This window comes from Poecile atricapillus, chromosome 3 (genome assembly GCF_030490865.1).
Source record: "Poecile atricapillus isolate bPoeAtr1 chromosome 3, bPoeAtr1.hap1, whole genome shotgun sequence".
In the NCBI taxonomy this organism is placed as follows: domain Eukaryota; kingdom Metazoa; phylum Chordata; class Aves; order Passeriformes; family Paridae; genus Poecile; species Poecile atricapillus.
Genome location: NC_081251.1, coordinates 102,863,917 through 102,887,195, shown reverse-complemented (window position 1 = coordinate 102,887,195; position 23,279 = coordinate 102,863,917). Strand labels below are relative to the sequence as shown.

Here is a 23,279-nt window from a genome sequence, read left to right as displayed (position 1 = left end):
TACTGCATTGAGTTTTGCCTTCTTATCTCTTATTTACTCCTGAATTAAAGTTTCTATTAGACATCATCAACTGCTTTTTAAATAATCCTGAATTAGCCTTTAAATAGAGGCTTTCTCACAATCATTAAAAAGTACAAGTCACTTCAGGAAGAGCTAAGGCCCCACTACAGAGAGCAGAATCTTGAAAGTAATTTTGTCAAACTTTTCCAAAAAAAATGAATGCTGCAACTCTCTGAATAATCTTGTTTTGTGAAATGGAGTTCTACTGAGATAAGCACAAGCAATGGTTACTACCATTGATGTGGCTACCTTAATTCTTTATTTAGGTTTCATGTATACCTTTATTATTTTTTTTTATATATGTCTATTTCAGTGCATGCCATGTGTAGTCCCAAGGAAGTATTTTAGTGAACATAGAAAATCATTTTTTGCCTGACACTTTTGTCCAAGAAAACGCCTATTTTCCTTCCACTTTTCTGAAGTGGAATTTGAAAACATTTCAAAATATGTTTTATATTTAAAGTAGCTTCATGTTGAAGCTATTGTTTATTTGAAATGAAAAAAAAAAAAAAATCCAAAACATCTAATGGTAAAAACAAATGACAGAACGTTGCTGAGACACTCAGTTGATGTACCCAAAGACATAGGAAGTGATAAATGCTTAATTGCACTGTCTACCCTTTACTCAGATTTGGTTCTCTTCACAGCTATTTAAAAAAACCCAGAACACTGTGAGGAGTGTTTATTTTGACAGACACATTTACATAATAAAAAATATTGTGCAGAAGAATATACTTTTAAAAGTTCAAAATTGTGTTAAATTGCAATAAACTGCAATACCTTCTGTAAAGGTACTTGTTGGCTGTTCATTTTACATGGTAAGCTGCTCTTCTGGAATGTTCTTAGATGAATGCTCTTGTAGTATTATATGCTTTTTTCTAGCTCAGTAAAGGTAAATTTTATTGTCCATCCCTTTAACATTATGCTTACTACAAAGTCTCAGATTTGGAGGTCATCGAGCAGAATCAGCCCCTTTAAACACCATACTTCGGTGTGCTCTGTTGCATTCTCTCACTGCAATGAGATGACATGTCTTGAAAATCAAATAACACATCCCTCATCCTTATCATTACAGTGGTAATTAATTTTAATTAGTTCAAGCAGTCTATTTTGGAGAACAGCTATAACCTCAATAAAACTTATTAACATAAAGCTGACCCATAGGTAGACTGTGCTTAGAGATGGCTTTAAATAGAAAAACAATGCCTTGGAAATATCCCATTAATTAATAATTTTCTTGAAAATTTCTATATGCTTTTAGCCACACATATTGTAGAGTGTACAGATCAGTTTTTTGATGTTGGAAGAGCCCTGCTTTTCCTTTTGCTTCTCTGCATGAGTGCTGTCTCTTCATTTGCCATTTCAGAAAATATAGAAAATATAGAAAATAAATATAGAAAATATAGAAATGGAACATGAGTGCAGAACTGAGTGCAAAGGAAGGCAGTGGCAGCAGCCTCGAGCTGTTCCTTTCTGTCACTGTGAGGGTAAAGCTGCTTCTGAGCAACCTGTGGTGATTTGATACCTTTGTGTTGCAATTACAGTAATAACCTCGAATGCAAAAGTACCTCAGAAAACTTATCTTCCAATTGTCATAGCTATCTGAGAAGGCAAAGATTGTTTCAAAACACTGATGTGGAGAGTTGCTCATGTTGCAGTACCGGAAAGCTAAAAGGATACATTAAAAGGATTATAAGGATTCAACAGAAATTGCAGGTGAAGGTAGGGAAGGATTTTCCTGGATGTCTTCCAGGAATGTGCCCAGTATAGTTAATGGGTGGGAATTTGATTTTCATTTTTATTTTTAAACTATTTAGCCTATCTTGGTAGAGCAGAATTTAGCCAATGACTGCATAAATTATTGCTAAATTAATATCACACAAAATCAGAGAGGTGCTAAGCTGAGGGGGAAGAACTGTGCTGGCTCTCAGAATGGGAGAAGCAAAGTTTCTACAGCTTGTCAATTAGTAGCCAACTTCACTCAGCCAATAGCCAACAGAGCTGAGAGGGAATGAGGTTTCTAAATGGAGGCCAGCCAGAAGTTGATAAAAGAGGGCCATTTTCCCCTCAGTGGAACAGAAGGTTCTTTCAAACCAGGCATTGGGAAATGGAGATGAGTCCAAACCGGAGAGCAGCTAAAAACACCCAGAGCCAAGAGCCAGCTATTCAGCTGGAGGCTGGAGTAACCTATACAGGTGAGAGAGAAGAGGAAGGAAAAGCCAGTTGGGTGTTTATTATTCTGGAGAAATAATAAGAGTCATAAGCTGGCATCTGCTAAAAAGCTTATGGGAGAGGCTGAAGGAAGGAAGGAAATCTAGTGAGGGGTGGAATAAACCTCCCTCATTTCACTGAAGGATATGTAGAATTGACATTCTGCATTTAATTTGAAGCCTACAGTTCTTTTTCTATGTTTTCAATCATGTTTAATCTGGAAAAAAATGTTTGTTTGGATATGTCATGTACTCAAGATTAGGTTTGTTGGTAACTGAAGTTTTTTAACAAGTTTCTGTTAGTTTGTGTTCAGTTCCCTGACCTCCCCTGCTTGGATTGTTGAGCTCACTTTAACTTTTCTTTTTAATTTGAGATTCATTATTTTTCTCTTTTTGTGACAACTTCCATTTTTAGCCTGTATGACTCCTATCGTAATGAAAGGTAACTCAGATTTTAAGTACATCTGTCATGTTGCCTTCAAATGCACTTGAGTCAAGATGTTCATTAGAACATTAACTTTTGCATATATATTATCTTTCCTTTTTTCCGTTATTTGCTTCTGTATTTTCTGACCTTGAAATTTAAGCTTTAAGTGCCAAAAATAGGGAAATCTAGCATATAATGAATATTATGCTAAAAAAATAATCCTTGAACCCTGAACCTTGAATCCTTGAAACCACCTTGAACCCTTACCTTGAATGGTAATGATTGTGTTCTGCTTTACAGTCCCTCTTTCTTATAGTCCATACAAAAAGTTCTTTTGCTTGATCTTGTGTAAGAATGGTTAATGGAGAAAGAGGAAAAACAGCACATTTCTGACTTTGCTGCAGAATTAGTCTTTGGTAACTCTTACTGCACTGTGAAAGAAAGAAAAGGAAAAAGCTGAAATCCAGCATGACAATTGAGTCTCCTGTAGCTCTTTCCTTTCCCAAACAGTCACTGGAGGTAGCATATAATTTGTTTTCTTTCTTACACTTTATACCATATATTAATGCAAAAAACTGCTTTTGCCTTAAATAATACATTTTGTTTTCCTTTTGGTGGTTCCTGTTTCTCTTGTTTTTGTTTCATGACTTATGTCTTGGTAAAGGCTTTATCTTTACTAGGGAGCCAAGAGAGCTTTTGTGGAACCAGCTTGTTCCTTAACTCTGCAATTTAGCTGTTGCTAAGAAATTTCTATGAGTCCTTGCTATGGGAAGCAAAAAAAAAAACAAAAAAACAAAAAAAGAAAACTTGAAGCCATTTCTTAAAACCAGCAAGCATAGCAACTAGCAACCACAGTCAGAAACATTTAGCAGTCTGGCAGCAGACAGCAGGACATACAAAGAATAGCAAAATAGTCTATTGAAGAGGGGAAAAAAGATCTTCAAAAGACTTGTGTCCACAGCAGGGTGAAAAACATAACAATCCCATTATCAACATTGTTAGAAAAAAAATGTTGATTTTCTTTTTTCCCTAAGTTCTGCCAATATATCATGTTAAATGATATTCCAGTAACTCGAACATAAAAAGGCATTTTCTGGCATCCCCTTAAAATGTCTCTATTCAGGCAGTCAAAGCAGGAGAGAAAAGAAACAAACAGTTCTGGGATCCACATTCAAAACTCCAGCAGAAAAGACTAGTTAGCCTAGAAGATGAGCTGTCATGACTGTATTAATTCTGCAAATAAGTGACATGCACTAAACTGGGATGACTTTTCCCTTACTGCACAGGGAATCTAAATTCATACTCACAATATGCCTATAACCTTGTTTCTGTCAGTACTGGTTTTGTTTCTACAGATATATATATATATCAATTAATAACTTTTTATTACGTTAGAGTAATTAATATATCTGCTTTGTACCAAATTGTGGGGGTTCTTCTGGGTTTGTGTTTTTCTGGTTTGGTTTGATTTTTTTTTTCCCCCATTCTTTTTACATCATTATTTGGGGGTAGCAGAGTTATGATTTTCAATCCACAGTAGAAGTACAGGTGTGCTATTGAAATCATAGTGAAATTCCCTATGGTTATGGTAATTTTAGCCTTATTTTTTTTTTACCCATTTTGCTTCCTATAATTTGCAGGGATATGATAATTAGCAGTTTAAATAGAGCATAAATTTATGTGCATTATGCCTTCTTTGTGTAAACAGGTTTTCCAAATGCCTGATGTGCAATATATCCTGTTATTTTAAGGGAGTGCAGAAAATGTCCATGTTGCTTAGTTGCAGAAGCAACAAACATCACAAATTTGTTGTCTTTAGTTAGCCATGTAGTGTGGCATTAAAGCACTTGCCAAATGCATTATCAGGGCATAGGATGCTATGCTTTTGTGTTCACCCTGAGACTCAGATTGTTCGAGTTCAGCTTCTATTGTGTGCAGCTTTAAAACAGATTGGGTGCATTTTGGTTTGTTTATCTGAATGATCAGTGAGCTCTGGATTCTGTAGCTGCAGACTAGAAAGTCAGAACTATATCATATCTGGTTTCCCTAAAAAGAAAATGGGGGACTGACACCGTATAGGAAATGTGTGTGTAAATGTGTCTGATTTTTGGGTGAAGCTTCACTAGTTTTTGTGCTGGAAATGCAAGCTTCAGTCTTCACACAAGTTTCTGCCCTGTGAGGAGATAGTGTATCCAATTTACAGAGAAACAAGGATAAATTAAGTTCTCTGTGTGGCATTCAGGTGCAGGTTAAACCCAAATCCCTCGCTTACTGGTCCTGACTTCCTAACACAAGACTCATTATAATGGTTTTCTTCTTTCTACCTTAGGCCAAAGTGTCTGATTTAAAAAAATTGCTTGTTATATATAAAGATATAAACAGCACAACAAAAAGCAGAACAAAGCACATAACTTTGCTGTATAAATAATATGTTTGCCTTGCAAAAGCCCATTTAATATTTTTCAAAAGTTTGAGTGTGATCTGTTTGCACTCCATCGTTTTGGATGCTCAGACTGGACAGGAAGAAGAAACAGAAGAATGTGATACTCCTTGATATATACTCCAAGGAATTTGTTGCACTGTAGTGCTTTTTTGTTATTATTTTATTCTTTGTTTCTTAGATCAGTTAAATCAAGGGGTTTTTTGAGCTGAATCTTGCAGGGCAGTTTCCCAGATCATATTAATTGATCTAAAATAATGCAACAAAATGCACATGTTATTTTTTCTCCGGGTGTTTTTGTATCCATACCATGGAACGCTTTCCTGTTGTCCTTAGGCTTACCTTCCATTTACTAAGATTCCAGAGATACATGGCTTTTATTTTGGTGTTAAATGACCCCATTTCTAAATACCCCACACTACCATCACCACCACATTTGCACAAATGTTGACCTCAGGAGAATGAAAACCATTTCATTTGAGGAAGAATAAGTTATTCCCTCGGATCATTCAATATACTCCTTAATTTCTTCTCTATGTTCAGAAAAACAATGTCTGTGATGTAGAGGCTTGAACAGCTGTTGTCATTCACATTTTGTTAAAAAATGCACCCCATTGAAATCCTTTGAACTTGGGCTCCTTAAGTTTTGTGAAAATAGTCTGTAGTTTATTGTGTTCCTTGATATATTCATTTTGGAGCTTGAAAATGCATGGAGGCATATTAGCAAAATTGCAAGCTTCTCCTGAGAGAAGGTGACCTTCCCAGATTGGTTCAAAACCATACAGCAAGTGCAACAAAAAATACATGATAACTAGTTAGTGGTCAGTTTTCAAGTTGGATTTCTGGGGGGATGTGATGCTGTGTGCACCAGGTAGCTCTCAATGAACATGGAAATTCTAGTGACTGGTAAAGCAAGCTGAAAAAATTGCCTCTGGTTTCCCTTATTGTAACTCCCATTGTTGCAGTTTCTGAGGTCAACAAGTTCCCTCCTGCTGACACCACTTTTCAGGGGAAATCTGGACGTTGGCAGCACCTATCTGAGCCATTTTGAGTGATTTAGTCTTCATTTTTGAGAATTGTCATTGTATGCCACAGTTGATACAGGTTATCACCTGTGAATATTAAATAAATATGAAAATATTAAAGTACTGTTTTGCTAAAAAATATTTGAGTCATACAATTTTTAACAGGTTTTGTTATTGGGTTCAATTTATTAAAATTGCATCTGAATTGAATTGCAATAGAAAAGTATTTTACCTCATCTCCCAGTTAAGTAAATAGACAAGTTCTTTGGAGCAAGGTCATAGTGGTAGGTGCTCTGAAATCCTGGGATCTCTTTGATTCTCAAGGAAACCTAGATGCTGCAAATCAGGTGATGTGATCAGCTTCTTGAGGATCATCTTTGGTTTTAAGAATGTAAAGTAATTTGAAATAAATGCTTTGTAATAATTTAAAGGATTTTTAATCACAGTAATTGAAAAGCTATTGCTGGCAGAGATCGTCAGTATTTTGAAATATTTAAGGGTAATGATCTTTCTTCATTCATAATGTTTGACATGGAAAGGGCTGCACTTTGGATTGAAAATAGTGTTGCAATCTGGATTCTTTCACACCTTTCATTGTTCCAAATCTCATGGGATAGGGTCAGTAGAAAGAACAGATAGAGTTCTGTTCATTTTATTTTTTTATTTTTAAAAATGTCTTGACTTATAAATTTGCTAATTAAACAATTTCAGATTTAGGATACATCCCTCATATGAATTCCTTCTCATTTTCCGTCACCTTTTCTCAGGGTCACTCAAGGATTTATACTTCTTTATACTTCTGGAGTTCATTTCATACTAATGCTCCAGCTTGCAAAAAAACTGATACATGATATATCTTTGGGAAGCTTGAATTAATTTAGGTTGTGCTCCAAGATGACCACAGACCACATTAAACTGCTGAGCTTAAGGTAATAATTGCTGTCTCAAAGCTGTACTTACTTGTTAAGACACAGCTCTGTGATATTGCAATTTACCCAGCATGTGGTTGGCCTAGATGGTAGCAAAGGAAGCCCAGATCTTGATTATAAAAAGTTCTGCTCTGTCTCTCCTAGAAACTAAATTTATTCCTCACTTAGGATAGCTTGGGTGCAAATTATGTGGGGAATTGCTAACTGCTCCATTTTTCTTGGGAGTTTCAGTGACCTTTTGCAGTTTCCAAGAAAGAGGTAATTATATGTTTTAAAGACTGAGGTCTTGAAACGAACTTGATCTTAACAGGAAAGAACAGTGTGAACACAAGACCAGTTCCAGGTGCTCTCAATGGCATAATACAATTCCCTGAGGGCTGGCAGTTTCACGTGCAGGAAACTTAGATTGTTGCTCAGGTATGAAAGTGAGTGCAAGAGCAAGCTAAAATCCAGGGCCAACCCAGTGGCTGCCAGGGTAGTGACTGGTGGGTTATGTGGGAGTAAAAAGGGAATGTGACTCCAATATTTTTCCATTGCAAAATCCCTCCACTTGACTAATTGTGGATCCATGTCCCTAAAGGAGGGAGAATGTACTGACTTAACGTTATGTGCTCTGTGCCTCAGATGGAAATAGTAGATAATATAAGCCCTATTAAAAGCATGTTTGTCCTTATGTACCCAGAAGCAAAAGAAAAAATTAAAAGGCAAAATCAATGGATAAATCAGAAGCTATTTGTACCCTAGAGGCTGTTGTTTCTGAAGCATGTACCTTCATGAGTTATAAAGGAGATATTAGTCTCAGAATTATTCCTTACTGTTCAGTAGTTTCCCCAAAATTTAATGACAACCAGTTTCTGTGAATGTACTGCTTTTCTCTTTTTGCTGTGCTTCACTGATGGCTGAGTACATTTTTCATGGATAGGGAGAGGGCTAAGAATCTCAGCATAACACCAGGAGACAGGCTCCCAAATGCAAGCTGTGTTCAATTAATAGTTCACAGGTCTTTTCAGTTATGGTTCATATATTCCTGTTTTATTACTAATTATCCAAGATAATTCAGTTCAAAATTTTCCATTTAGTAAGAGTAAATGAACATAAGCACATTCTAAAACTTAGAACATATGCACTCTAAAACACAGATATAGGCTTCATTCACAATGTATGTAATATGTAGTTTCCCCACAATGTATGTAATAAAATGCAGTCATTTGCTTCTCAGTAGCTACAAAGTTTCTGTTGTGGAATATGTAAGCATAAAATTGTCATTTGAAATATTTAGGATTCCAAGAATGTTTTAATATTGATGGCATAAAATTGACAATATTTGTCACTGTTATTAAAGTGTTCTGGCAAAGTTTCCCTTATACATTATATATTAAGTTAATTAAAGAGCTGGTGACAAGTTATTGAGAAAACCATTTAACTTTTTCCATTATGTTCATAAACCATATTTATTAGAAATTATTATTTCTGAGTTGGCAAATTACTTCAGATCATAGTAGGCTGTTTTAGACTTCAAGGAAAACCTAGCTTTCCTTTAGTCTGCTGAGTTTTTTAACATAGCTATTAACTTCTAATTGTAATATTCAGTCAACAAGTTTCATTAATGTCAGACAGTTTGATTTGCCCGTAAACAATAAATTCTCTTTGTATATTCGCCTTCTCCTGGAACCTGCTCTTGTTCAGCAGTCAATTTAAGAAGATCTTCTAGGGTTCTTTGCTGCTGTATTTACTTTCAGTGTCACCAAGAAGGATTTAGCTCTAATAAGAGACCACTTGTTCCTTTTTTATTTATTGCATTCTCTGGCAGTGTTTATGCTTTTCAGTCTAATCTAGAAATGTTGACCCTGTAATTTCTTCAAATGAATGGGAGCTATCCAAAATCCCTTTTGCCATAGAAAGTGGTCAATGTTTCATGGACCTCATGCCTGGACCAATGCTTCAGGAACCTCCCAGGCTCCTGGCTTCTTCCTCTTCACTCTAAAGACAGAAAGCCACCCCAAAGGGAGGTCACTTGCATGTGCTTATTCTCCAGTACTGTTCTGAACTCCTTTGAGCAGTCTGTGAAATCTCAGGTGTTGTGGATGTATTTGATAAATGGAAATATGGGACATTACTATCTAATATTACAGTTCAGTCCAATTCTATTAACTTCTGATGTCTTCAGTTGAAGAACACATTGTCTCTGTAGCAGAGTACCATTTCTGCTGTTGTCAATCCACAGTGGGGTTTATCTGTTGTCTTTGGAGACACAGCTCTCATGGGAACAATGCTACCTGTACTCAGTTCTGGAATAAAATAAAGAAATAGGCTTATTTATTAACTTTTAGGATACATTTTATTATAGTAGAATAATTCTGACAAGTCTTATGATGAAATTTGCATTGCGGATAATGATATAATTGGAATGAACACAATTCTTACTGGAAAAAAAAATGTCACTCTATCAATCATTTCCTTTTCTTTTATCTTTAAATATCATTTTTCGATAGGAACTATCACTTGTGGGGTATGCCATCTTAGATTGTGCGCTAGTGCTTTGATTTCTAACAGTAGTACATCTCTGCCATTCCTCTACTGTGTTTTTCCCTTGCTGTGTGTCAGAGTGGGCTTCACATGTGTTCCAACTAGGTCTTAGGGGAAATTAATCCAGAAGCTCTATCCTAAGTATTCAGTAAGCATTTTCTAACCCCCAATAGGGATGTAAAGACTAAACCAGCGATGGGTCCCCTGAACAGCTCCAAACTATGCTGTGTAGTTGGAACTTTGGATCAGGGCCAGACGTGATCTAGCCCTGAGTGGTGCCGATCTGTAGATGAAGAAGCCTCAGCACAAAGTGCTTGGTTTTGCTGAGCTGTTGCTTTTTCTCCAAATTGCTTTTTAATGTAGGGCTTAACCTTAGAAACAGAGAAGAAAGTTTTAGTTTCTGTCGCTATGGTTTTGTACTCAGCCCTTCAGTGGTATTTTGGCTTGAGTGTATAATTTATTGCACAATTACAAGTATTGACAAAACACTTGTGCACGCCTTTGGTTCTGGGGAGCTCATTTCAGCAGCTCTTGTATTATGGATAACTCAGAAAGAGCAGCAATTTGAGAAAACACTAACAAACATTAGAACCCTGGGAAATGGTTGTATCATGACAGGCTTCTTGGACCAAGTTAAAATGTGTTTTGAAGCAAAAATATTTGCTGCACAGGTCAATTGGATTTAAAACTAATAATGTCTTTCATTTTTATAAGAAAAGTCTTCAGTCAGGGAAAATAGATAAGTTGGAGTTTTTTTAATCAAATTGAACAGGCTCAAAGGTTTTCCTGGTTTTGCTTGTTTTGATCAGTATGATATTATTTTGCCTATCTTATATAGCCTCATTAATTCCATGAATGCTACTGTTCCTCAGCCCCAAGGACAAACTGAAAAGGTGTTAAATTATGAAGTGTCCAACCTTGGTGTATTTTCTGTATATGAACAGAAGAGTTAAGACAGTGACAAAGGCTTTAGAGGAAGAAGAAATCTAATACTTCTTTATAATAGCAGAATGGCTGTGCAGAGAAGGCTTTTAAGTAATCAAGGCCACACAAGCTAATTTGCAACTCATAGTATAAATTATGTGTAGATTCTTTCAGATTGTTGGAATTAACTCCAGGGATATTTTTAGACCAACTTTGTTTGGTTTAATGAAAACAATTATTAAATCATTAGTCAATGAAAATAGTTATTTCACCTTGTTTGTATGCAGATTATCATATTCATACATCGTCACCATTATCCTTTAAATAATGTGCCTACTCAGGATTATGTCTGTTTGGTTAAAATGGTCAGGTTTCTCTGAGTAACTTCTCTGCTTTGCTTGCAGGTTGTATATAAAAATAACGATGTCAGGTTGGAGCTGTCTCGACTTGCCAAGCAAGGGGATCCTAAAATGAAGATTCATGGGGTTGTAGCATTTAAATGTGAGAATGTTGCAACCTTAGATCCAATCACATTTGAAACACCAGAGTCTTTCATCTCTCTGCCAAAGTGGAATGCCAAGAAAACAGGCTCAATATCATTTGACTTTCGTACAACTGAGCCAAATGGCCTGATTCTTTTCAGTCATGGGAAACCAAGGCACCAAAAAGATGCCAAACATCCACAGATGGTGAAGGTTGATTTTTTTGCCATTGAGATGCTTGATGGTCACCTCTACCTACTGTTAGACATGGGATCAGGTACTATAAAAATAAAAGCCTTGCAGAAGAAGGTGAATGATGGGGAATGGTACCATGTGGATTTTCAGCGGGATGGACGGTCAGGTAAGTTCCTTTTGTTAACATTCAGAATGTTTTTTTCTGCTGTATGTGAGAGAATACTGGGTACATATTGATGTTGCCACAATTAGAGCTGGGCATCATCTGAAAAATAAGGAAAATATAAGAACTCATTGCTTTTAGGTGCCAGAATACAATAATTTGCTGAGTAAAATATCTCATGTTAACATTATTGGACAATCAAGGACTTAATCTTGCAAGTAAGAGTATTGTGTGCTTGAAAAACCAACAGTAATCTCCCTCTGTGCTTGCTTGCACCAAATAGCTGAAGTGGCAAGTTTCAAGAATGAAAATAAAGCAAAAAAGGAATTACTGAAAATAATCTCCAAGATGGGGAGTAGCTGCCCCTCAGAAACAACACAGCTCTTCCAATCATGTCAGCAGATCTCAGTGTACTTAAACGATACGCTGATAAACAACTAACAACACATGTCAGCAAAAATGGAAATAATTGACTTGCTGCATTCTATCAGTGTGATTCATATTCTGGAGTAATTTACTCAAAAAATGATCTCACTGAAAAGTGGTAAAAATAAAGAATTCATAAACTCTTCCTCATGCTACGGAAATGCAATATGGCTTAAAGTGCCCAGTTAAAATCCAGTGAAATTGTCAATGTGTATCAGCTCGTATCGTCTTGAGCATATATCTTGTCTTAAGAAAATAATCAATATACATCAATTTAAGGAGAGCTCTCTTCTACAGTGGCTTTCCTGTACTTCATGCCCAGATTTGGGGAGGAAGGGGGCAGGGAATGTACTGAGTCTGTAATTAAGTCCTGAAGATTTTCTGATTAATATCAGTGTTCAACCTGAAGTTTATGTACATTCTAAAATTCAGTGTTGAAAAATGTAACTCTTCTTCTTTTGGATTTTGTCAGATTTCCCCCACTTTCTTCCTTCCAGTGAGTCCCTTTCCATAGCTGGCATTTATAATTTCTTTATGAAATTTAACCCCCCAAAAAGTTATCATTTTATAACTTGACTTCTTACTATACAAAAATCAGACTTCAGATCAAGAAAATCTTAAGTAAAGGTTTAAATTGAAGATTTCGGTCAAATGCATGCTGAAAATCAGACCAAATTCAATTGACCTGCACTATGATTATGAAAAATAATTATTTGATTCCTGGGCATTGCAGCTTCAAATTTTGATGGTACAGACTTTGATTTTCTCATTATAATATGTCAGTTGCTCATTTCCATTTCTTGAGGTTAAATAAACCTACAAAAAAACCCCAAAAAACCCCAAACAAACAAAAAAAAGGAAAAAAAAAAAAAAAGCAAACCTAACTGAACAACAAAACACAACTTCTCAAAATTCTCTACTGGGATTGAATATCCAGCAGCTATATTATTTATACTACAGTTTTCATTTCAGACTTTCTTCTTAAGTGCTGTTTCAGTGATTCATATGAGGCAGTAAATACTGTAATAATCATGCCTGTGGGACTGCTGAAAGCAAAGTTTATTCTTACATCCAAAGCCAACACATCTATAATGGAATGAAATAAATGCATAGAAATTGTTTACATTTGAAGACAAGTTCTGCCCTTTCATTGCTTCACAAAAAACATGGCTCACAAGTGCCATTAAGAGAATTTAGGGCATACTATAATTCTTTAAAACTGTTGATGGACATCAGCAAGAATGTAGAGTAATTTCAGGAAGCAAAGCCTACCTGGTGATCTGGATTGAATATTATTTTTTAAAGTAGAATTTTAAATAAGAAAATTAATCCATCTGATGATTTCCCTATGATCAAGATAGGTGAAATTTTGGGACCCCCCCATCACTGTTGAAAATTAATCATAATACCTATTAACTCTAAGACATTGAACTATTACCATGAATACTGAATACAATATGCAACTTTATGGCAAACTGAATTTTAACTGCAATCTGAAACAGAATCAAAGTTTTTCTGTTATTCTAATGTTATTCTGTTATATGATAAAAGTTAATGGTAGGAGAAGTGACAATAACACTGGCAATGCTTTTGTTTGTCTTAACAATGGTAAGATCTGCTTATTAAAATTACTATAGAGAAGTCTCTGCCTGTATTAAGGTGCAAACAAGACCATGTGCCAAAGTAAAAAATACAGATTTTATGTAGCAGTAAATATGATATAGAGGGAAATAGTAAAAAGGGCTGGGGGAGGGACACACTTGATTCTAACTGGGCCCTGGCTTCCCTAACCTTATCCCTTTCACTCTGTACAATTTTACTCTATTCCTCCAAAGCCACTTGTCCTCGTTTCCATGTTCTGAGAGCTTCTTTTGCTCTGAGTTTGCTCAGCAGCTCCTTATCCATCCATGAAGGCGTGCTGGCATTTTTGCCCGATTGCCTCCTTGTCGGGATGCATCGTGTCTGAGCTTGGAGAAAGTGATCCTTGAATACCAGCCAGCATCCTTGGGCCCCTCTGCCCTTCAGGGCTTTTTCCCATTGGACTCCACTGAGCAGTGCCTTGAAGAGGCCAAAGTCTGCTCTCCTGAAGTCCAGGGCAGTGAGTTTGCTGGGTGCCCTCCTGGCTGTCTTGAGTATCTCATCCTCCTCCACCTCATGGTCACATTAGGCATGTTGGTGTGTTTTACCCATGAAGAATAAAGTTCTCTTTACATTCAGGATGCTTTTTGGTTTATTTTCTCTAGCCTAGACCAAACACACTAGAAAGCACATGAATTTTCACTAGCTTTCCTTCAGAATTTCTATAAAACTGAATGAATATACCTTGTATAGAAAAAAATTTGCTTTTCTGATACTTTCCTGTTGCCATAGACATCATACATCCCTAGCTATCAAGTGTAAAGGAAGAGACTCTTCTGTTAATGAATAAGTAGCATAAATAAACTGTGATTTTTTTTTTCTTTAATTAAGTTTGGTGTCTTGCAACCTTTTGCTCCTAGCCTTCAAATCCAATGCAGAGTGGTTCCCTCCCATAGTAGAATGCTGTGACATTTCTCAAGGAGCTTTGCTAATTTCCTTGACTTTCATATTAGCTGGATCAGCAAGTACTAGATTTATTTCTCATTCTTTGCTCTCTCCCAGACTCTCAGTCACAGTGAGCATCCACTCTAAACTACTGACTTTGCCTTTGCTTGTCTGGGACTGCGCTGGAATGGGGAGGGAGACGTAAGAAATGAGAACACATTTTTAAATTGTAATCAACCAGGTCCCATTCGCTAGTAATTCTGTCAATCCACTCAGATTTTGAGAGATACAAGGAAGAAGGAAGAGATGGTGCCTTTAAATTTCCTTCTGCTGAAAGAAGTTTTGACCTATTTTTCTTGTTTTCACCCTAGAATTCCATTTTGTTTCCTGAAGGACTTACTCTGAGTGCTTTCTTACCTAAAAAGATCATTGGTAGGATGGAGTTCCTGAGACCATATTTAGTTAATATTTAAGGGTTAGGCAAAGAGAAATATTCATAAGATATTCTCCTGTGGTCCATCTTTGTTGCTAGGTGTTCAGCAGTGCTAGCAACTGCTGTGTCCTGAGTTTCCTCCCAGTACTCCTGAACTGTACATCCTGAATTTCTGGGAAGGACCACAGCTTCAGAGCTGCCTCATAAGTACCCTGTCTTTTCCGTGGGCTGCATGCTGCAGCCACAGTCCTTATCACAGCTATTTTATTGTGTTTTAGCACAGACGTATTCAGAATTAATACCTTGCTCTGATTTTTCAACGTTTCTTTATAAGCAGGTGTTTTTCACAGGCACAAAAAGCAACTGAAATAGGCCATGCCAGGTAAGCAGAGAGATAAGAGCAGTTGCAGTAGCTGCACTTAAAATCTTCATATTTAACTGATCAGGAGAGAGATGAGATGTAGAAATATGTTTTAGTTTCTTATACACAGTCTCAGGAAGAAGTAAATTGCTGAGATAATGAATATGATTGGGGAGGCTCATTAAGTCATACCTAAGGGAGATGTTTGTCTATTCTGCTCTTAACAGTACTGCAAACTCTGCAGAAAAAAAAAAAAAGAATTAGGAAAAAAGCCCACAAACCCAAACTAAATACAAAACAACCATGAAGCAGCTGTAAAGGTCTTTGCTCGCAGTGTTTCTTGCAACACAGTAGGGATAGGTTTAATAACTGTTTTCTGAGACTTAAGCATTCTTTAATTTTTTTTTTTTAAACTGTTTGCCATCTGCAAGGATAACCATGCAAATGGCTTTTCTGCTAAACCAGTATTCATCCTTTGGAAACCACCATTACATAGTGAAATCAGGGAGGAAACTTACTCTTCTTGTCAACCTCCAATTGTGTAGGGCAGCATAAAGCGGAATGTATCAGCATCTATTCATAGGTAGGTAGCATTTACAGACTGAATCACTGAAATTTTGAACTAAAGTTAGTTTCAGCTTGAATACCACAAATCATTTCTGGAATAATTAGAGCTTAACTATAACTATATAATCAATATCTCACTGCCAGTAGTGAACTTTGTTGATGTCCATTACACGTGTTGTTGTTGCGTGTTTATTTTTATTTTTTTTCACGTGTACTTTTCCACATATTCCCACATCTTTTTAACCTTTTAAGAACAGCCAGATTTGCATGTTCCTATTTCAACAGATGTTAATAGTTTTCATACTTGGGAGGGTGGGTTTATATTGCATTTTAAGGAATATTCTTTCAATGATCTGCAGTTTCTTTGGCTGATCTGCATCTTAGAGTTCAAGATAAAACTTAACCAATGCTCAGCCAAGTGGTACAAGAGGCTTTTCTGTAATCCTCAGTATATTTCCCATTTTGCTCATATGTGTCTTATCATTGACTTATATTGTCAACTTGTCCTTTAGTAGACTTCTCACTAATCAGTTATCCTTTAAGTCAATAATTCTTGCTGAAAACCATAACTTCATTAGTTTCTCTCAAACTGCATTTCCAATACAGAAAGAAGTTTTTGAATGTTAAGTTGCACTGTGATTGCAGAATCAAAACAGCTATAGGTCATTACATAAATTTATGTCTAATTTCTGGAGATAAGAAATACTACTTGTTTTTAGAATCTGAAACTAGATCATGAATTTCCAGACTAAATATGTCGCCCCACATCTTCTTGTCTTTATCATTCCCTTTTACTTCTTTTGGGCAGGACAAGCCACATGCTGTTAGCATTCTTCCATTGCTTTCTTTTTCTGGTAGAAATACAAAAATTATTTCCCACCCTGAGCCTTAAAAAATTTTGCATGGAAGCAGCTTGTTTCCTGGAAGGCATTATGGCTCTTTTCAAAGAAGTGGTATCACTGCTTATCTTGTTCTGGGTGCTGTTGTGAAAAAAAGGTTAAGGACAGCTCTTACTCCAGAGATGTTACAATTTAAAGTTATAGCTTTTGCTCTCTCTTGAGCATCCAGTGCTCCTCTGAATCTGCTGCTTCCTCACCATATCTGCTGTCTCTAGGTTATTTTGTTAAACAAGATATGTCCCATTCTTTCCTCTAGTAAAATTTGCCAATTCTGTCTTGAGAATTACATTACAGTATCTTTACAGGGAAATTTATTAACCCTTTCTGTGCTGGCCATGTGAGACATTTGCATGCTCCATTAGCTTCCCTTTCCTCCTCTGTGGAAAGTGATGTCCTTTCACATTCATGAGCAGAAACATCCAAATGAATTGAAGCACACTGGTGACGCATCAAAACAATTCCTTTTAATCTGCCTATGATTCCCAGAGAAAGCAGGGTTGAAGCCTATCAAAGGAGGCGTGCATCACAGTCCCAAATTTCTGTGGTAGCTTCTGCCACTGTTACGAGGTCCAGCTTGAGATGTTTTCAGTAGAACTCAGAAAGCTTCTCTCAAAAAAGAAAACAAGCTTTAAAAAAAAAAACAAAAAAACAAGAAAAACCAACGCCAACAAATCACAGGAAAACAAACCCAACCCCCTGCAATAAACTAGCTAAACTAGAAAAAAAAATAAAAAAATCACCCCTCCCACCCCCACCCCGCTTTAAACCTCACCAAGATGAAACAGTATGTGCTACCTCTGACTCAGCTCTGGGCACACTGTGAATCCGAAGGTGCTAATGGAACCATTGTTTATTTTCTGTAGGCCTATGTTCTATGAACTTGAGTTCTGCTTTTTGTTGTAGGACCCTTAAAAGACTCTGCAATTTTTGCTGTATTTTGGAATATTTTTATATTCCCTTATTTTACTTGGATTTTTCTTTTTCATCTGTGTTTACAAAGCAATTAGTGAGTAAAGTTTGCATTATCTGTCAGAGATATGTAAAAGGCAATTTGGATATCACCAACAGTGATGGCTGTGTCATTGCCTGTCATGTTTTTCTACCCATAGTCATTAGATACCATGATTGCAATAAGGTTTCAGAGGGCTTCTCACACAGAATATTTTATGGGGTTTCATTTCTTTTGCCTAGGAAGGTAAAAAGTTCATTTCTTTAAGAAGCTGTTGACATCTATTCAAAATAATACTTAAGCTCTCTTCAGGGTAATCCTTTATGACACAGAGAAGAAAAATTTCCTGCTTCAATCTATCACTTTACTATAATTCACAGTCACCAGTTTCCCTTATCATTCACCCTCCTAAGCCTTCTATGCTTTCAAAGCTTCCACTTGGAACACAGAGTAGCAGCTATACTAGCAGAGATTTATCTATCTTTTTTCTGTGAGCTGAAAGCATCAAGACATAGTAGATTTTTATTTTTTAATACAAAAGGAGTTCTAGGATTTTTCATTAATTCTTGAAAACACAAATGTCTTTGTCCAGCAGAAAGTAGCACTGTTCACGTGTAGGAGCTTGCTGTTGGAGGCTGCAGCTGAGTTAACTTCTGTGGGTGCACAAGTGGGTGCTGCCTGAGCATGGGTTTAGAGTGTTTGGTCCTAAATTAGCCTGTACATCAACAGATGGCAGCAAGCAACAATAGCAGTAAGAAACACTGCGAGAACAAGTATGATTTATATTTACAACGTCTCTAACATTTTTAAAGATGAAAAGATCTGTTGCCTGTTAGCCATCCTTTCTGATACCCTAGGATGCTCTCTGAAAAGCCTCTCTTGGTTTGACAGGTCATTCACAAGTGTCCTTGTTTGATGCAGCTGATTAATCAAATCAAATCTCAAAATGTTTATGCTTGCATGCCTAAGGTCAAGCCTACAGCAAGCATTCCATATGAGTGCCAAGTTCTGATTCTAGAAGCTGAGAAGCAGCAACAAATTTTTTAAGTTAGCAAACCATAATCATCGTATCAGCTTTAAACAGATGGAAGTTTGGAAGAAAAAGTATCTTGTTTCAGCATGCCTATTTCTTACTTTCTTGGAAGTTTGCTTTTTCATCTATGTGATTATTCAACTGACACAGAAAACATTCCTTATGATGCATAAAAGAAAAACTGACCACATCCTCACTCTTTAGACCTGCTTATAAAGATGCAAAAATGCTACACAAACCTTTGTTTTATCTTGTTAGTCCTCTTCTGATAGTAGGGAGACTGTTTGTGGTATCCAGCCCTTCTAAAATCCACGTCTCAAGTCTCACATGGGACTTGGACCTCCTGAGACCTTTATCCCAAAGAGCTTTTACTAGAGATCCAAATTCTTCAGGTATTCTGTCAATATTATTGAAAGATGTATTATTGAGATGTTCTGTCCATGTTGTTGAAGTTAATCTACTGAACCAACAAAAGAACAGAAAAAATATAGCTTCCACAGGAGTCCATTACTAAAAGAGAAACCTAAATTTTAGGCTGTACCCAAGTAAGAGAATGATCTTTTTCTGACCTGCCTTTGTTTGCTTAAAACTCACATTTTAGTATGTATGCTGTGTAAAGTGTGAATTTCTTCTCATGCACAACTCCTACCACAGTGGAAGCATTTTCGGTAATCAGTGTTATCTTCTGGAATCTCTTTCAGGCTAACAGTGGAGATGGTGAATCATGTTCACTTTGTGTATATATATATATATATGTATGCTAAATTCATCATGGTAAATGCAATTCTTCAGTGTCTTGTCACCACTAATACACTTCCAATGTTATGCCCAGCAGACAACAGTGTTGCACGATATGACTGGTTATTGTAATTATTTTGTGATCTATATAATATTTTGATTTATATTTTGTTTGCTTTTGTACCCATGCAGAGTGATAAGTAATCATTTCTTTGAAGATCTGCATGAGGATTTTTTTTTTCCTAAGTGATCTTAGTTAGAAATAAAATTAAAATTGGGTAGTATAAGTATTCTCTGTGACTGTATGTACTAAATTTGTTTTTCTGCTTATTCAAATCGTGTTGCAAACCTCATTATTTTAAACAAAGTACCATAAAAAAAATGTTCTTTGCTGATGATTACATTTTCTTTGTTCACACACTTCATAAAGAGAACTCTATTTTAGGTTCAATTTTGTTTATTAAATTTTTAGACTTAAATGGAAAAGATATTTCTGGTGTCCTGAAGGTCTGTGTACATCTTCTCTCCCTCTCATTGTAACATGCACACATTTAGAGATGTCAGAAGCATTGATTTTCCCTCCAGGACCACATCACTTCCTTCGTAATGATTGCCTGCCTAGCAGCTGATGAGAGCATTTTCCTTCTGCACTCAAAGAAAAATAAAAAAGTCCTATCTAAAGTCCACTGGAAGTGGTGAGAGTCTTTCAAAATACTGTGTCTTTGGGCACAAACCAAAGACTCAGATTTGCCTCCCGGGTTGCAACCTATCAGTGCAACCCTGGCCTTAGGGCTTTGAAATACATATGAGGGAGTGAAGGTATTTTTGTTGTGGCTATTGCACAATGAGGATGTTCCTGAAAATAACTATGAACTGCATTTCTCCTGTACCTGTGAGATCAGTAAGGTGATTTTGACTGGGTTTTTTCATATTGTGCTCATGCAGTGTTGTGCATAAAGGTTTTTTAGATCATTAACTTCCTGACTACATTGCAATTGAAATACTGAAGTGTATCTATGATTATATAGCTGCACAAATAAAATACCTCTGCTTCACTTATAGCTGTTTGCCAGGAGCTAATGTGACATGTAGATAAATGAGTAAAAAAAGCAGTACCAAAATCAAATATCTTGAAAATCATGCATTTTATTGTCTTTACAGGGACAATATCTGTGAACACATTACGTACTCCATATACTGCACCAGGGGAAAGTGAAATCCTTGACTTGGATGATGACTTGTATCTTGGAGGCTTACCAGAAAATAAAGCAGGCCTGGTCTTCCCAACAGAAGTGTGGACAGCACTCCTCAACTATGGCTATGTCGGCTGCATTAGAGATTTATTCATTGATGGTCAAAGCAAAGATATTCGACAGATGGCTGAAATTCAAAGCACAGCTGGAGTAAAACCCTCATGCTCAAGAGAAACTGCAAAGCCTTGCCTTAGTAACCCCTGTAAAAACAATGGTGTGTGCAGGGATGGGTGGAACAGATATGTGTGTGACTGCTCTGGCACGGGGTACCTTGGCAGATCGTGTGAAAGAGGTAGGTTCCACGAGATGAGAGCACTTCTACTTTCATGTATAAAAAAAAAACCATAACCATAAAATAAATAAAATCCTGTACAATGATTAAAAATGGTAAACTACCATTAACTGTGCTGAGGCAAAAAAAGCATCCTTGATTTCACTCGAAGTGAGGTGGAGCCCTGCTCTAGACTCAAAACAGTAATTCTAGGGGAAAGATCATAGGGGAGACTCTAAGGTGCATGATGAAGTATTTGGTGTCTATGACACAGTTGGTACTGCTGAATATCTCCTAAAAGATGCCTCCTTTTGTGTCTCATCATACATTGCTGAGTTCTGAAAAGCTTTGTGAAAGCAATTTTAAATATTGTTGCTTTGCCATGACACCTTGGAGTGGCCCCCTAGAGGAGAGACTAGACAAAGTTAAGAGAATAAAGTGGGTACTTGCTAAAGGCTTTCAATAGATACACCTTGGGCAGTCAAAAGCCTCCCAGAGGCTACACCCAAGGACAAGGGTCATGAGTTTTTCAGACAGATGTAAGTTTGGTCTATTTACATATCAGGGGTTAATCCTCCAATTACAGCTTCAGGTAATGAAGTCATATTCCCCAGTTTATGCCCCCCCCCAATTCACTTTTGTTTATACTTTTTGGGGTCTGAGGCTGTAGGGTGTCTTTGGGTTCCAGGCTCAGGGGAATTGATTTGTCTGACAAAAGTGTAAGGAGTAGTTAACATTTTGTATGAGTTTAGAGATACACACTAATGCAGCACAGGATTTGAAAAATATAAAGGTTAAAATCTTAAGGCACCAGCTCAACTGTTGCATTCCACTTCCAAACTGAGATCCTGTTCTCTGCCTGTTTATGTCAATATCAATATATAATTAAACTTACTTTTGAATTCAACAGTGTCACTTAAATCCATGGCCAGAACTTCACTCAGTCAAAGCAGAAGCGTCAGTAGGAATTAACATTTTTTGCTAATCTTTTTTTCAATAGATCCAAGTACCCAAATAAACTGTCTGTAGTTATTGAAAATCTCTGAGCATTTCTCTTACCTAGAAAAGGTAACAATAAAGTTGAAACTCCATTTATTTAACTGAAAAGGTGGATAGTGACAAGGGAGGCAGATGTTGAGGTTAGTTAATAGATAGAAAACCCTGTAATTAATTTAAAATTGCAGTGTGTTAAAATATATTAGTGTAAGAAGGTAAATTATAAACAAATAAATGTATTAAATATTTTAGGGTTTTTGGGTGGCTTTTTTTTTACTCTTATTGGAATAGAAAGTATTTCAATGCCTGGAATTGTATTTTTTCATGTCACAGTTGATACAGTATTTTCTTCAGATTTATCTTCCACCTGAAACCTAAACCTAAAGTTTATTGACTAAAAATGTAAGTTCTTTTCATCTAGTTTAATTAATTTTTCTAGTTAGTCAGATAAAACAAAAATGTATTCTTTAGAAATAAAACCCCTAACGGATGTTTTGAGCTGTATGTCAGTAGATATGTGCAGTTATGCAGCATGGATACCACTGTATTATCAGCATTTGCAGGTAGATGCTCAGATTCTTCTGGGGGGTTTGTGTGTCTCATTTTTGGGCTGTTTGTGCCTTTGGCTCCCGGCCAGCTGCTGAGAGCTCTCCAGCCTGCAGCTCCTGCTGGAGCCGAGCCGGCAGAGGGATGCGGGAGCTGCATCCCTGCAGCCCTCGGTTTGACATGGCTGGTGTTCCACCCTGTGGCCAAAGCCTCCTACTACAGACGGGCTCCAGCAAAAACCCCATTCGCCTTTTCCTATCTCCACTGAAAAGCCAGGAAACACGTGCCTTAGAGACAGAAACACACGCAGATCTGCAAAGAACTGAGAGCAGGCCTCATCACAGAGACTTCCCATACACGTGTTGGACAGGTGGTGATATTTTATAAAGAAACATCTCTGCCTTTTACTTCCCACGCCTTATTTTCAAGCCTTGTCCAGCTTAAGGCTTCATTTTCCCAGCGCATTCTCCTGGTGGGAATGGTGGTACTGGAGTGGTGGTGTTGGCTCCCCCACACAGCAACATTTGATTTTTGTCCAGCAGAAATGTGTGGCACTTGAGCAGCATGAGATCATTCCCTGCTCTTGGGTTTCCCTGTCCAGAGGGAACTGCACTGAAACGAGATGTCTTCTCAGTAATATTCATATCCCAAGTGGTCATGCATTAATAAGATTATAGCTTTAGGGATTCTGAAAGCGTCGTGTTGGCATCCTGCCACGCAAAGTTATTACAACTACTACCCGTGTGTAGGAACTGATAAACTTTTGTGTTTGGTGATATAAGCAAAAAAAAAATTCCACATTTTCAATTGCTCAAACTAATTTAAATAAAAGGGGAACACCCTCATTTTGGCAAACAATACAGCTCCACAAAGAAAATAAAGCTTTAGAATAAAATAATGGAG

The 23,279-nt window shown here is 36.8% G+C and overlaps 1 protein-coding gene across 14 annotated transcripts in view; it reads left to right on the top strand.

Moving 5' to 3' along the window:
- The window catches only part of NRXN1 (neurexin 1), a 675,301-nt gene that overhangs the window by 260,285 nt on the left and 391,737 nt on the right, over positions 1-23,279 (top strand). For all 14 annotated transcript variants that reach the window (XM_058835042.1, XM_058835041.1, XM_058835043.1 and 11 more), the window contains 2 exons: positions 10,946-11,384; positions 20,472-20,855. In XM_058835042.1, coding sequence (XP_058691025.1) covers positions 10,946-11,384; positions 20,472-20,855 — 823 coding nt within the window. The remainder of the gene's footprint in view (positions 1-10,945; positions 11,385-20,471; positions 20,856-23,279) is intronic.